Source organism: Salmo trutta, chromosome 9, assembly GCF_901001165.1.
Source record: "Salmo trutta chromosome 9, fSalTru1.1, whole genome shotgun sequence".
In the NCBI taxonomy this organism is placed as follows: Eukaryota; Metazoa; Chordata; class Actinopteri; order Salmoniformes; family Salmonidae; genus Salmo; species Salmo trutta.
In genome coordinates, this window is record NC_042965.1 from 26,746,120 (window position 1) to 26,761,039 (window position 14,920).

Here is a 14,920-nt window from a genome sequence, read left to right on the forward strand (position 1 = left end):
GATCACTGACCATTTTGAATCCCACCGTACCTTCTCCGCTGTACAATTTGATTTCCGAGCTGGTCACGGGTGCACTTTAGCAACGCTCAAGGTACTAAACGATATCATAACCGCCATCAATAAGAGACATTACTGTGCAGCCGTATTCATCGACCTGGCCAAGGCTTTCGACTCTGTCAATCACCACATTCTTATTGGCAGACTCGACAGCCTTGGTTTCTCAAATGATTGCCTCGCCTGGTTCACCAACTACTTCTCTGATAGAGTTCAGTGTGTCAAATTGGAGGGCCTGTTGTCTGGACCTCTGCAGTCTCTATGGGGGTGCCACAGTGTTCAATTCTCGGGCCGACTCTCTTCTCTGTATACATCAATGATGTCGCTCTTGCTGCTGGTGATTCTCTGATCCACCTCTACGCAGACGACACCATTCTGTATACTTCTGGCCCTTTGTTGGACACTGTGTTAACTAACCTCCAGATGAGCTTCAATGCCATACAACTCTCCTTCCGTGGCCTCCAACTGCTCTTAAATGCAAGCAAAACTAAATGCATGCTCTTCAACAGATCACTGCCCACACCCGCCCGCCCGTCCAGCATCACTACTCTGGACGGCTCTGACTTAGAATATGTGGATAACTACAAATACCTAGGTGTCTGGTTAGACTATAAACTCTCCTTCCAGACTCACATTAAGCATCTCCAATCCAAAATGAATTATAGAATCGTCTTCCTATTTCGCAACAAAGCATCCTTCACTCATGCTGCCAAACATACACTCGTAAAACTGACCATCCTACCGATCCTTGACTTCGCCGATGTCATTTATAAAATAGCCTCCAACATTCTACTCAACAAATTGGACGCAGTCTATCACAGTGCCATCCGTTTTGTCGCCAAGACCTGTACGCTCTCGTTGGCTGGCCCTCGCTTCACTCTCGTCGCCAAACCCACTGGCTCCAGGTCATCGACAAGTCTCTGCTAGGTAAAGCCCCGCCTTATCTCAGCTCACTGGTCGCCATAGCAGCACCCACTCGTAGCACGCGCTCCAGCAGGTATATCTCACTGGTCACCCCCAAAGCCAATTCATTCTTTGGCCGCCTTTCCTTCCAGTTCTCTGCTGCCAATGACTGGAACAAACTGCAAAAATCTCTGAAGCTGGAGACTCATATCTCCCTCACTAGCTTTAAGCACCAGCTGTCAGAGCAGCTCACAGATCACTGCACCTGTACATAGCCAATCTGTAAACAGCCTATCCAACTACCTCATCCCCATACTATATTTATCTTGCTCCTTTGCACCCCAGTATCTCTACTTGCACATTCATCTTCTGCACATCTACCATTCCAGTGTTTAATTGCTATATTGTAATTACTTCGCCACCATGGCCTACTTATTGCCTTAACTCCCTTACCTCACTTACCTCATTTGTTTAGGCCCATTAGTTCCAGTGAAGGGAAATAATAACGCTACAGCGTACCATGACATTCTAGACGATTCTGTGCTTCTAACTTTGTGACAACAGTTTGGGGAAGGCTTTTTCCTGTTTCAGCATTACAATGCTCCCGTGCACAAAGCGAGGTCCATACAGAAATGGTTTGTCGAGATCAGTGTGGAAGAACTTGACTGGCTTGCACAGAACCCTGACCTAAACCCCATTGAACACCTTTGGGATGTATTGGGACGCCAACTGTGAGCCAAGCCTAATCGCCCAACATCAGTACCCAACCTCACTAATGCTCTTGTGGCTGAATGGAAGCAACTCTCCGCAGCAATGGTTCAACGTCTAGTGGAAAGCCTTCCCAGAAGTGTGGAGGCTGTTATAGCAGCAAAGGGGGGACCAACTCCATATTAATGCCCATGATTTTGGAATGAGATGTTTGACAAGCAGGTGTCCAAATGCTTTTGGTCATGTAGTGTATTATATAGTAAGCATTAATCAGTTAAATTAGATTAAACTTAAACCTTGTAAGAATCCTGGATCTAGGTATCGGACAGTTTTTTGTATAGAGATCTCAGAAAAGCAGATTAAGTACGTAATGTTTCGTATCTCCTTATGTTACGGGGGGAAAACAGTTTTCATGGGCACACAAATCCCAAATGATTTATGCGATTGCAACTGAATGAGTCACCTTACCTTGATACTTAAAACATAAATTGACACTGTAAAACTTGGTTCTTCAATAATTATGCATAATACTTGTTGGATGCGCATTTAATGTCCAGCTGTTTTGTTACGCTGTGATATTTTCACACATCATCATCTCATCCAGGAAGGAATTTTATGAATGAATGTCAAGTGACGAACAGCTGTTGTGACAGCGCATGCGATGCAAAACAGTCCAAGTGCTCAAGAAAAGGTGTTTGCGAGGAATGTCAAGGATATTTTACTGTCACCTACGTTACGCTGGTGAAGACACTTTTTGCATGTCATTTTTTTTAGGGGGGGGGGTCTATATTTGGCCCTATATGTACAATTATATAAATTATTAAGGTCCTTTGAAAATTACAATTAAGTGCTTGAAAAAGTCCCTGAAAGTCCTTGAATTTGACATGCCAATGTCTGTATAAATCCTGCTTAAAGGATGTATAGTCCTAGACCTATGTTGTAATATAGGTGGAGTTATGGGTACATTTTCATATATTTACTTTTATTCCTCTGAGTACACATGTGGAACTGCATGAAAACCATTTTTGTTGATCCCAATGTCACACATTGGCCCCATTATTTATAGAATAACCCATGTCTGTTTCTGTGTGTGGGTGTGTGACAGGAGTTAGTGTATGCTGGTTAATATTTGTGTGTGGCAGGAGTGTGTGTGGTGTACTTTTGCAGGTGGGGCCCCTGTGGGGGTCTGGGGGCCCCAGTTCCATCAGTGTAGTGAGAAGCTGCTCAGCTGTAGTGGATTGAAGTTACCCAACCATATGAATGTGGCACAGAGAGGTGGTGCTATCATTGAGTTGTGACAGGAAAACCATTGGGACCACGCAGAAGTAGTCCGTAGTTTGCTCTCAGTGGGTTATGATAGAATGACTCCCTGCCTACACATGCATACACACACACACACACACACACACACACACACGTACACACACACACACACAATTTTGATCAGTGCTGCGATGTTTTTATAGTCTGTTTATAGACATTGCCATTGAGAGAAATTATGGATTTACTTCAATAAACCGTCAGAGCTTTGATCATGTATTCAAGCTCACAGACTCCCTCCCAAGGGATTAATTAAAACACAATGAACATATTTAACAACAGATGACTGAAACACAAACAGCAGAAACAGGTTGCATCATTCTAGAAATCCATTCAGATGCCATTAGAAACAACTGAAGGATAACTGTTGTGTAAGTAGTGTGGTTCTGTAAGTCAGCACACCATGGGTGGCATAGTGTATCTCATTGTTTAAAAATGCCCCTGTAACCTCTGTTGCCTCTAATGTAGAAGAAGTGATCCCCAGCTGAGCTCTTTGTGTCTCCTAAATAATTACTGCGGATGGAGAGAGAAGTGCCAGTGAAATGTGATGATGTGCATTAGACACCACAGGCAGGCGGCCCCCTCTCTTGCTCTCTTGCTACCTATTCATTCTCTCTCTCTCTTTCTCTTTCTCTCTGACTTTCTATCTCCGACTCTCTCTCTTGCTCTTCTGCTCTATCTCTCTCATTCGCTGTCTCACAGAGGCTAAGGACTCCATTTGAGAACTTCCCTGCTCTCAGTCCGGTGCCTCATGGTTTATGCATGTCCTGGGAAAAGCACCCCAGGAAACAACCAGACCAGGGGTAGAGGATGCTGACTAGCTGTACTACCCTCCCGATGGGGGCCTGTCTGCAGTGTGCTTCCACAACCCAGAGCATGTCCCTGGTCCATGATCAGACGCATGCCGTTTACCATACTGTAGCTGCCTGCCTGGGACGACTGTGTGGGTTTTATACAGGCCTTTCCCACCCTCCCTTACCCCTCTCCTCCCTTGCTCTCCCTCCTAGTGCAATCTGGAAAGGCAACAAAGCTCGCTCTCCCCACATGCTGTTGCCACGGCAACGCGCCAGGGTCAGGAAAGTCTAGCGGTCTCTCCGGTTACTGTGCCTGTATGTGCAGACTAGCAGAGCCATTTCCCATTCCAATCCATTCCCTCTCCCTGTGTGTGTGTGTGTGCGTGTGCACCTGCATGTGTATGTTTCCCAGGTTGGAAGCTGGTTGAGTCTTCCAAGCAGAAGTTAATATTTACAGTAGGCAATCATGGAGGTTACAGTGTGAACGTTAGAATGATAATGGGTTGTGTGTTCCTCCTGCCATGAAACACACTCATGCATGCACGGACGCACACACACACAAATCAGGACCACAAGACAGAATATCAATGAGATTCCACAGTTCTGTGAGTGTAATTCTAATTGATCCCATAGCTCAACCACCAAGTGTGTTTACTAGACATGCCTATATTAATAATAACCCAGGAGGTGGGGTCTCGCATGCAAATTGAATGACTTTGAACTGCCAATCTCCTCTTTCAGATGATGAATATTGATGGGTGGCGTGTGAAGGTTCAGATCACTTAAAGAGGGAAAATACCTGGGGCCGGATTCACAAAACCTTCTTAACTGCCATTTTTTCCTTAACTATAGATTTAAAAAGAAAGTTAAGCAAAGTTGCTATTCCTCAATAAAGTTATTGGAATCTTACTTTTTTCCCCTATGTTTCTTCCTAAGAAAAAAGTTAAGAAGAAATAGGATTCTTGGGAAAGAATGTTTCTCCTTGGAAATGTACTTAACTTCAGGACAGCTAAACCCTGGTCTTGTGACAAATGGATACTTTTGTAACCATTAACATGTTCTTGCGCCACTGCCATTTGGCTACCGGACATTTAAATATAGCAAGAAAACGAATTAAACACACATTATCTAGCTAGCTATTAATTAACAATATATTACAATATTCTAGAAGTGTTAAATAGCTCGCATTAGCTCGTAAATTTGTGAAGAAGAACTTGGCTAACTTAGCTAACGTTAGCGTTGTTAGCTGTGTTGGCTATAATGTTGTTACATGTTAGCTAGTTAATGTAGCTACTAAACTTACTGGTCGCACAGTCCCTCTACCACCATCTCTCCTATCATGGACAACACCTTCTCGTCCAGCTGGTCCACATGAATGGTCTCTCAGGTCCCTTCTTCTTAGCATCCGACTTGATGTCAAACCACTATTTTTTACGGCGGCATCACTGTCCCTTGCCATACCCCCGATGGCAGAGGCAGACTTGGCCACTCTCGCCCATCCACTCTTTTTGGTCTCTGCAGTGACCCCGCAGTTTAGAGTCTCCCCAACAGCAACCTTTTCCTCGCTGCTATTTCCTCCACCATCTTCAAGCTCTTGTTTGCTGTAGTGTTTATTGCACTTTCCTTGGTTATCCATTTTTGTTTTTGATATAGCTAGTCTGATGGCTATAATATGTGAAAAAATAAAGTTTGTTTTTGTGCATAAAGGGTTCACAAGCCAACAATTAAAAACATCTTGAGACATAAAGCAGATAAATAAATGTAATCAAATGGAAATATCAACACTTTATTATAGTGGGACAAATCGTATCATCCCTGTCACATAGGCTTATTTTTTGGTTTCAAGCACATCACTAATGTCAATTCCACATAAGAAGATATTTACGAAGTTCTTAGGAAAACTATGAATTCCTAAGAACATTTTGAAGAATTGCACTTACGAACTATGTTCTGAACTTCTTATTTTTTCCCTTAAGAAACTTCTTATGTTTTTTTCATAAGTATTGTTTTATGAATCTGGCCCCTGGGTCTAGATTCAAAAAACCTTCTTAAGAAGAAATTTTCTTAAATGTCATTTTTCCTTAACTATACACTCAAGAAGAAAGTTAAGGAAAGTTGCTATTCCTCAAAAAGATTATTGTAAATTTAACTTCTTATGTTTCTCCTTAAGCAAAAAGTTAAGAATAAATTAGATTCTTGAAAATAATTCTAAGATAACTAAACTCTTGTCTTAACCTCAGGGCAGTGAGAGAAAAAGCTCATGAAAGCAATTGAACATGTTTAATTCACTCACAAACATCATCTGAAATTTTCAGTTGTCATGGGCGTCGTAAAGATTGGACCAAGGCGCAGCGGGTAAAGTGCTCATCTTCTTAATTTATTTAAAGAAAACACTTAAACAAAATAAACAAATGACGAAAACAGTTCCATAAGGCTCCCAGGCTATATCCCGTGTGGCTCAGTTGGTAGAGGATGGTGTTTGCAACACCAGGGTTGTCGGTTCAATTCCCACGGGGGACCAGTACGGGAAAAAACATTTATGAAATGTATGCATTCACTACTGTACGTCGCTCTGGATAAGAGCGTCTGCTAAATGACTAAAATGTAAAATGTAACCACTCACAAAACACAAGTGAAACAAACACAACTAAATATGGCCTCCAATTAGAGACAACGACAACCAGCTGCCTCTAATTGGTGGTCATTGCCAAAAACCCAACATAGAAATCGAAAACTAGATATAAACATAGAAATAGAGAACCTAAACCCCAAAACACCGAAACACACAAAACAAACATGCCCTGACCAAACTACAATGACAAATAACCCCTTTTACTGGTCAGGACGTGACATCAGTATTGATTATTTTAAACCCAAGAAAATGTTTTAGCACAGTAATCTCAGTAAGAAATATGCTAACATGATTGCCATTGCTAGCTAGAGAGCTAGCTAAAACAGTTGCCTGGAAGATTTGTAAGAAGATATTTGACAAGTTCGTAAGAAAATCATTCAATCTTAAGATATTGTTGAGGAATTGCACACCAGGGCCCAGATTCACAAAACACTTATTAAGTTAAAAAATAAGAAGTTCATAAGATTAACTATCTTATGAACTTGAACTTCTTTTTTTTCTTAAGAAGTTTTTTTTCTTTGTTGTCAGTTTGTCTCGCTTTGTCACGGCAAGCATTTCAAATGTGGCTGTCAGGGTAATGAATGTCATGACAAGTAGCCCGGTTTGGTTGTCTCTCTGGCCTCATGAGACATTAATGTGCTGCCTTAGAGGAGGTGAAGAGCACCTTTCAGGGCCTGGATATCAGTATATACGGAAGGCTTTGCTTATGCACCTTTGTAAATGTATCAGTGTTGTTGTGTTAGCGCTAATGTGATAGCCATCTGCTGCGCCCTCAGAGCCAATTATTTTACTATTCAGATGGAGTTGCGCTCTCTCTCGCTCCCTCTCTCTCTCTGTCTGTCTCCCTCTATCTCTCTCTCCCCCACTTTCCTTCTCTCTCTCTCCCTCTCTCTCTGTCTCTCCCTCTATCTCTCTCTCCCCACTTTCCTTCTCTCTCTCGCTCTCTCCCTCTCTCTCTGTCTTCCTCTGTCTCCCTCTATCTCTCTCTCCCCCACTTTCCTTCTCTCTCTCTCTCTCTGTCTCCCTCTCTCTCTCTGTCTCCCTCTATCTCTCTCTCTCCCCCACTTTCCTTCTCTCTCTCTCTCTCTGTCTCCCTCTCTCTCTCTGTCTCCCTCTATCTCTCTCTCCCCCACTTTCCTTCTCTCTCTCTCTCCTCCCTCTCTCTATCTCTCTCTTTTTCACTCACTTCACTACTCATCACGGTAGGGGTGTCTGTAATATAGCCAGTAGAGCCATGCAGCGGAGAACAGATGTTGCTCTGTGAACTAACAGCCCTGTGCAGGGCCCTGTGTGTGGCTTCAAGCAGTGGTGTGTCTCCAACGCCAGTCAAACAGTCTTTCCCCTACCCTCTTCTGTGAATTATTCACTTTACATATCAGCCTTCGTCATCGCTTCGAAGACTTTGTTTGTTTACCAATAGCTATGCCATGATGTAACTGTAGCCATAGTTATCAGTTTTCTGGCTGCAACGTTATCCCCTGGTTATTTGCAGGCCGCCCCGCAGAAGAGGTTGCTAACCTCAAAGCTCTTTCCTGATTAAGTAAAGGTTCAATAAGTAATATGGTTATACATTAGCCAGAGTTTAGTCAAGCAGACAACCAGAATGAGGAAGTAGCCTGGTCATGATGTAACAGTAGCCAGAGCCATATATTTTATATTTTGATCTAAATGTATGGCTCTGACAGTAGCTATCAGACTGTGATTAAGCCAAACAAGGGGACATTTTTACCAGATTGTACAATATGCACCAGACTCTACTATGTTACTGCTGTATTTACTGTATAGTCAAGAACATTTTCCTATCACCATAAGCTTATTAAAGACAAACCCTTAACATGATTAGGGAGTTCTGGAAGGTATTGTGCTTCTGTTGACTGGATTAAACATGTCTTGACAGTCTACGACTGACTCTGTTTTTGTACATAGTCTGCTTTGAATAATCCAACATGGCTACTGTGCACTTGGCTGTTCCCCAACATCAACCCCCATATCATATTTATCCTGACACTAATATCCTGCTTTTCTCCTCTCTTTTCTTCTCTCTCTCTTTTCTCCTCTCTCGCTTTTTTCTCCTCTTCTAGAAGAAGACTGGGGCCCTGAAGTCTCAGGAGGATAAGAAGAAGGAGAAGGAGAGGTGGAGAGAGGAGAAGAAGAAGGAGAAGGAGAGGTGGAGAGAGGAGAAACAGCAGCAGGAGACGGTGGTAAAGAGACAGAAGGAGGAGAATGAGGAGGAGGAGAATGTCATGCCCCTGTCCCTAGACCCCCTGGAGAACGGCTTCATCAACCATGCCCAGAGAGAGCAGGAGAGGATGAATGACAGGCTGCTGAAGAAAACCTACTCCAAGAAGAACAAACAGGTCTATTTTATTTCACCTTTATTTATTCAGGAAGTCCCATTGAGGTCAGATGACCTCTTTTACAAGGGAGACCTGAGTGCTGTGTGCTGTTGGTCTATTGCAGTTGATTCATCCGTTGAGTTGATAATTTGAAGGCATATTCTGAAGGCTTATTATTCTATTGTGGTCCTGTTAGTGTTGTTTCTCTTTCTGTATGTACCGGGGCAGCGCTGTGCAATGATTCACTCTCTGTGTTGGGAAGTTCCTCCCTGCCCAGACTGAATGATGCCAGTACTGATGGCACGAGGGCAGCTAGGCCATTTGAGTCAGAGTTTGGCACAGGGAGATATATTCCTACCACATCCATGTATTAGCAGTTTGCTGCTCTCGCTCACAATGTCTCTCCACCATGTGACCTACTTGTGTGAATGTACTGACATGTATGTCTAACTGATAGATACACACACACACACACACACTACATATTCATGTTTTTAAATGTATGTAAATTGTAGTCTTTTGTCTGTTGTATTTCAGACCCCAATAAGACTTGCTGTTGCCATTGGCGTCAGCTAATGGGGATCCTAATAAATCCCCATCTTCCTCTGTCCTCTCCCTCCCTCCCCACACCTACCTACCTATCTCCCCCCTCCCTCCCTCCCCCTCCTCCCCCTCTCTTCTTTCTCCTCCAGTTGTGCTATCTGCATTGACCTGCTTTTACTCATCACATATGCGTCTGCTACTGTTTATTATCTATCAATTCTAGTCACTTTACCCCTACCTATGTACAGTTGAAGTCAGAAGTTTACATACACTTAGGTTGGAGTCATTAAAACTAGTTTTTCAACCACTCCACAAATTTCTTGTTAACAAACTATAGTTTTGACAAGTCGGTTAGGACATCACTTTGTGCATGACACAAGTCATTTTTCCAACAATTGTTTACAGACAGATTATTTAACTTATAATTCACTGTATCACAATTCCAGTGGGTTAGAAGTTTACATACACTAAGTTGACTGTGCCTTTAAACAGCTTGGAAAATTCCAGAAAATGATGTCATGGCTTTAGAAGCTTCTGATAGGCTAATTGACATAATTTGAGTCAATTGGAGGTGTACCTGTGGATGTATTTCAAGGCCTACCTTCAAACTCAGTGCCTCTTTGCTTGACATCATGGGAAAATCAAAAGAAATCAGCCAAGACCTCAGAAAATAATTGTAGACCTCCACGTCTGGTTCATCCTTGGGAGCAATTTTCAAACGCCTGAACGTACCACGTTCATCTGTACAAACAATAGTACGCAAGTATAAACACACAGCCGTCATACCGCTCAGGAAGGAGACACGTTCTGTCTCCTAGAGATGAACGTACTTTGGTGCGAAAAGTGCAAATCAATCCCAGAACAACAGCAAAGGACCTTGTGAAGATGCTAGAGGAAACAGGTACAAAAGTATCTATATCCACAGTAAACCGAGTCCTATATCGACATAACCTGAAAGGCCGCTCAGCAAGGAAGAAGCCACTCCTCCAAAACCGCCATAAAAAAGCCAGACTACGGTTTTCAACTGCACATGGGGACAAAGATTGTACTTTTTGGAGAAATGTCCTTTGGTCTGATGAAACAAAAACGGAATTGTTTGGTCATAATGACCATCGTTATGTTTGGAGGTAAAGGGAGAGGCTTGCAAGCCGAAGAACTCCATCTCAACCGTGAAGCATGGGGGTGGCAGCATGATGTTGTGGGGGTGCTTTGCTGCAGGAGAGACTGGTGCACTTCACAAAATAGATGGCATCATGAGGAAGGAAAATTATGTGGATATATTGAAGCAACATCTCAAGACATCAGTCAAGAAGTTAAAGCTTGGTCGTAAATGGGTCTTTCAAATGGACAATGACCCCAAGCATACTTCCAAAGTTGTGGCAACATGGCTTACGGACAACAAAGTCAAGGTATTGGAGTGGCCATCGCAAAGCACTGACCTCCTCCAATAGAAAATGTGTGGGCAGAACTGAAAAAGTGTGTGCGAGCAAGGAAGCCTACAAACCTGACTCAGTTACACCAGCTCTGCCAGGAGGAATGGGCCAAAATTCACCCAACTTATTGTGGAAAGCTTGTGGAAGGCTACCTGAAATATTTGACCCAAGTTAAACAATTTAAAGGCAGTGCTACCAAATACTAATTGAGTGTATGTAAACTTCTGACCCACTGGGAATGTGATGAAAGAAATAAAAGCTGAAATAAATAATTCTCTCTGCTATTATTCTGACATTTCACATTCTTAAAATAAAGCGATCCTAACTGACCTAAGACAGATCATTTTTACCTGGATTAAATGTCAGGAAAAACTAACTTTAAATGTATTTGGCTAAGATGTATGTAAACTTCCGACTTCAACTATACATACTCCATCTACCTCAATTACCTCATACCTCTGCACATCCACACAGTACTGGTACCCCATGTATGTAGTCAAGTTATCGTTACTCATTGTGCATTTATTCTTTGTTTTTATTATTATATTGTTTAACATTTTTGTCTCTATTGTTGGGAAGGGCCCGTAAGTAAGCATTTCATTATTAGTCTACACCTGTTGTTTACGAAACGTGTGACAAATTCAATTTGATTTGGTTTGGTTATCAGGCTCTTCCATTGCAGCTCCAAAGCACCTGTGGAATCCAGTGCTTATAAAACAAGGTGCTCCAGATGGGAATGGGGTTTGATTAGAGCCTTTGTGTTTTATCTCCAACTGAATATGTCCTCGGCACCAGTGTAAACTGACAATATTATAGGCCATGTGGCTGTTTATCGTCCTCGCTTCTCCCCACTGGTAACTTAGTTCTTTCCTCCCTGATAACACGCACACACACGCATACGTAGGCACTCACACACGGACACGCACATGTGCGTGAACACATGCGTGTGCAGCTGCAAACACGCATACACACACGCACTTCTTTCATACTGTGGTAATTGTAGTGGGGAAGGAAGCCTCAACAAAGCAGCCATCTGGATATAAAAGTGTTTATGTGCGTGTACGTGTGTGTAGTTTTCCGTATAGCTGCTTTGATATGAAGGAGAAGTGAGAGGGTCATTATAAAAGCCTTCAAAGACCCTCTGATAATGCTGCTTATTAAAGGAACTTGAATAGAGAGCTTTCTGCTTGATGTTGAAGGGTCAATACAGTCAACAGATTTTTCACAGTAACACCCTGGGGTCAAAAGAGGAACATTTTTCCAAATGGCACCCTATTCCCTTTATAGTACACTACTTTTGATCAGGGGCCGGATTCACAAGGCTTTCTTAAGAATAAATGTCTTCTTAACTGCCATGTTTTCCTTAACTATAGGCTTAAGAAGAAAGTTAAGCAAATTGCTATTCCTCAAAAAGGTTCTTGGAAATCATCTCTTTCTTATGTTTCTCCTTAAAGTTAAGAAAAATTAGAATCTTCAAAATAAAGTTCTTAGAAATGTTCTTAAATTCCAAGATGGTAAAACCCTCAGGGTTTAGAGAAAAAGCTCATGAAAGAAAAAGCTCATGAAAACAATTGAACATGTTTAATTCACTCACAAACTTCATCGGAAAGTTTCAGTATTTATTTTAAACCCAAGAACATGTTTTAGAACAGCAATCTCAGTTGGAAATTTGCTAACATGATTGCCATTGCTAGCTAGATAGTTAGCTAAATTGGTTGCCTAGCAACAAACACATCTTAATCTTAAGAAGAAACGTAAGAAGATATTTCTGGGGTTCGTAAGAAAATCATTAAATCTTAAGACATTGTTGAGGAATTGCACATGAAATATCTTATGAACTGGGCCCAGGGCTCTGCAATTTGGGATGTGTCCTTAGAGTATGGCTCTAACTATCATGTCTGTACATAAGAGATTAACTGGGTTTGATGTCAGCGTTTGGCCCTTGTGAATTTGGAGGAGCTCCGTGTGCCTTTTATTTCCCCCTCACTGAACCAGCCGAATATTAGAAGGAGTGCACTTAGCTAAGACTGTTTACTCGACTGCATCAATTACTGTAGGACCTTGTGTCCTTTCTCCTCTCTCCTCCTGTTTTGCCTGACTCGCTCTCACGTCAGCCAGTGAAGAGATGTCCCTTCTGTCCCCACTGTGTTGTTTTGTAGCTGCCTCTCACTAAAGCGAGACAACATCACAGTTGTTTGATAAAATCCTTGACATGACATCGACGTCTTGATCCCAGACAAATCCCAGACAAAAAAACTTCTTTGCTTGCTTTGAGGACAATACAGTGCCACTGACACGGCACGCTACCAAAGCCTGTGGGCTCTCCTTCTCCATGGCCAACGTGAGTAAAACATTTAAACGTGTTAACCCTCGCAAGGCTGCCGGCCCAGACGGCATCCCTAGCTGCATCCTCAGAGCATGCGCAGACCAGCTGGCTGGTGTGTTTATGGACATATTCAATCAATCCCTATCCCAGTCTGTTGTCCCCACATGCTTTAAGATAGCCACCATTGTTCCTGTTCCCAAGAATGCTAACGTAACTGAACTAAATGACTATTGCCCCATTGCACTCACTTCTGTTATCATGAAGTTCTCTGAGAGACTAGTTAAGGAGCATATCACCTCCACCCTACCTGATACCCAAGACCCACTCCAATTTGCTTACCGCCTCAATACGTCCACTGACAATGCAATCGCCATCACACTGCCCTATCCCATCTGGACAAGAGGAATACATATGTAAGAATGCTGTTCATTGACTACAGCGCAGCATTTAATACCATAGTACCCTCCAAACTTGTCATTAAGCTCGAGACCCTGGGGCTCAACCCCGCCCTGTGCAACTGGGTCCTGGACTTTCTGATGGGCCGCCCCCAGGTGGTGAAGGTAGGAAACAACATCTCCACGGCGCTGATCCTCAACACGGGGTCCCCACAAGGGTGCGTTCTCAGCCCTCTCTTGTACTCCCTGTTCACCCATGACTGCGTGGCCATGCACGCTTCCAACTCAATCAAGTTTGCAGACGACACTAGTGGTAGGCTTGATTACCAACAACAACAAGACGGCCTACAAGGAGGAGGTGAGGGCCCTCGGAATGTGCTGTCAGGAAAATAACCTCTCACTCAACGTCAACAAAACAAAGGAGATGATCGTGGACTTCAGGAAACAGCAGAGGGAGTACCCCCCCATCCACATCGACGGGACAGCAGTGGAGAAAGTGGAAAGTTTTAAGTTCCTCAGCGTACACATCATTGACAAACTGAAATGGTCCACCCACACAGACAGCGTGGTGAAGAAGGCGCAACAGCGCCTCTTCAACATCAGGAGGCTGAAGAAATTTGGCTTGTCACCTAAAACACTCACAAACTTTTACAGATGCACAATCAAGTGCATCCTGTCGGGCTGTATCACAGCCTGTTACGGCAACTGCACCGCTCTCAACCGCAAGCCTCTCCAGAGGGTAGTGCGGTCTGCACAATGCATCACTGGGGGCAAACTATCTGCCCTTTATGACATCTACAGCACCCGATGTCACAGGAAGGCCAAAAAGATCATCAAGGACAACAACCACCCGAGCCACTGCCTGTTCACCCCGCTATCATCCAGAAGGCGAGGTCAGTACAGGTGCATCAAAGCTGGGACTGAGAGACTGAAAACAGCTTCTCTCATGGACATCAGACTGTTAAACAGCCATCACCAACAGAGAGGCTACTGCCAACATATAGACTCAAATCTCTGGCCACTTTAATAAATGGACTTAAAGATGTCACTAGTCACCTTAAATAACACCACTTTAATAATGTTTACATATCCTACATTACTCATCTCATATGTATATACTGCTCTATACCATCTACTGCATCTTGCCTATGCCACACGGCCATCGCTCATTCATATATACATTGTCACGAACCAGCTTGAAGCCCGTAACAAAAAGGGAGACAGACAACGTGGCGATAAAGAATAACAAAATATATATTTTTTAACTGGAGTAAAGTAAATACAATTAACAATGGTGTGTGTTTAGTCAGTAGTGTAAGTGAGTGGTCGCATTTATACATGTGATAATTGGGGGTGTTGAAAGGTGCCAACGCAAACAAACCAAATAGCCACAAAAATGCCACAACCAAAATCTGTCTGTCTGCATGGAGAGAGTCTCCTCAATGAATGGGGAAGAGGTGCATTCATCCTGGGACA

The 14,920-nt window shown here is 43.0% G+C and overlaps 1 protein-coding gene across 2 annotated transcripts in view; it reads left to right on the forward strand.

Moving 5' to 3' along the window:
- LOC115200333 (fibrosin-1-like protein) overlaps positions 1–14,920 on the forward strand; it is a 324,458-nt gene that overhangs the window by 89,704 nt on the left and 219,834 nt on the right. For both annotated transcript variants that reach the window (XM_029763305.1, XM_029763306.1), the window contains exon 2: positions 8,493–8,768. In XM_029763305.1, the coding sequence (XP_029619165.1) occupies positions 8,493–8,768 (276 nt within the window). The remainder of the gene's footprint in view (positions 1–8,492; positions 8,769–14,920) is intronic.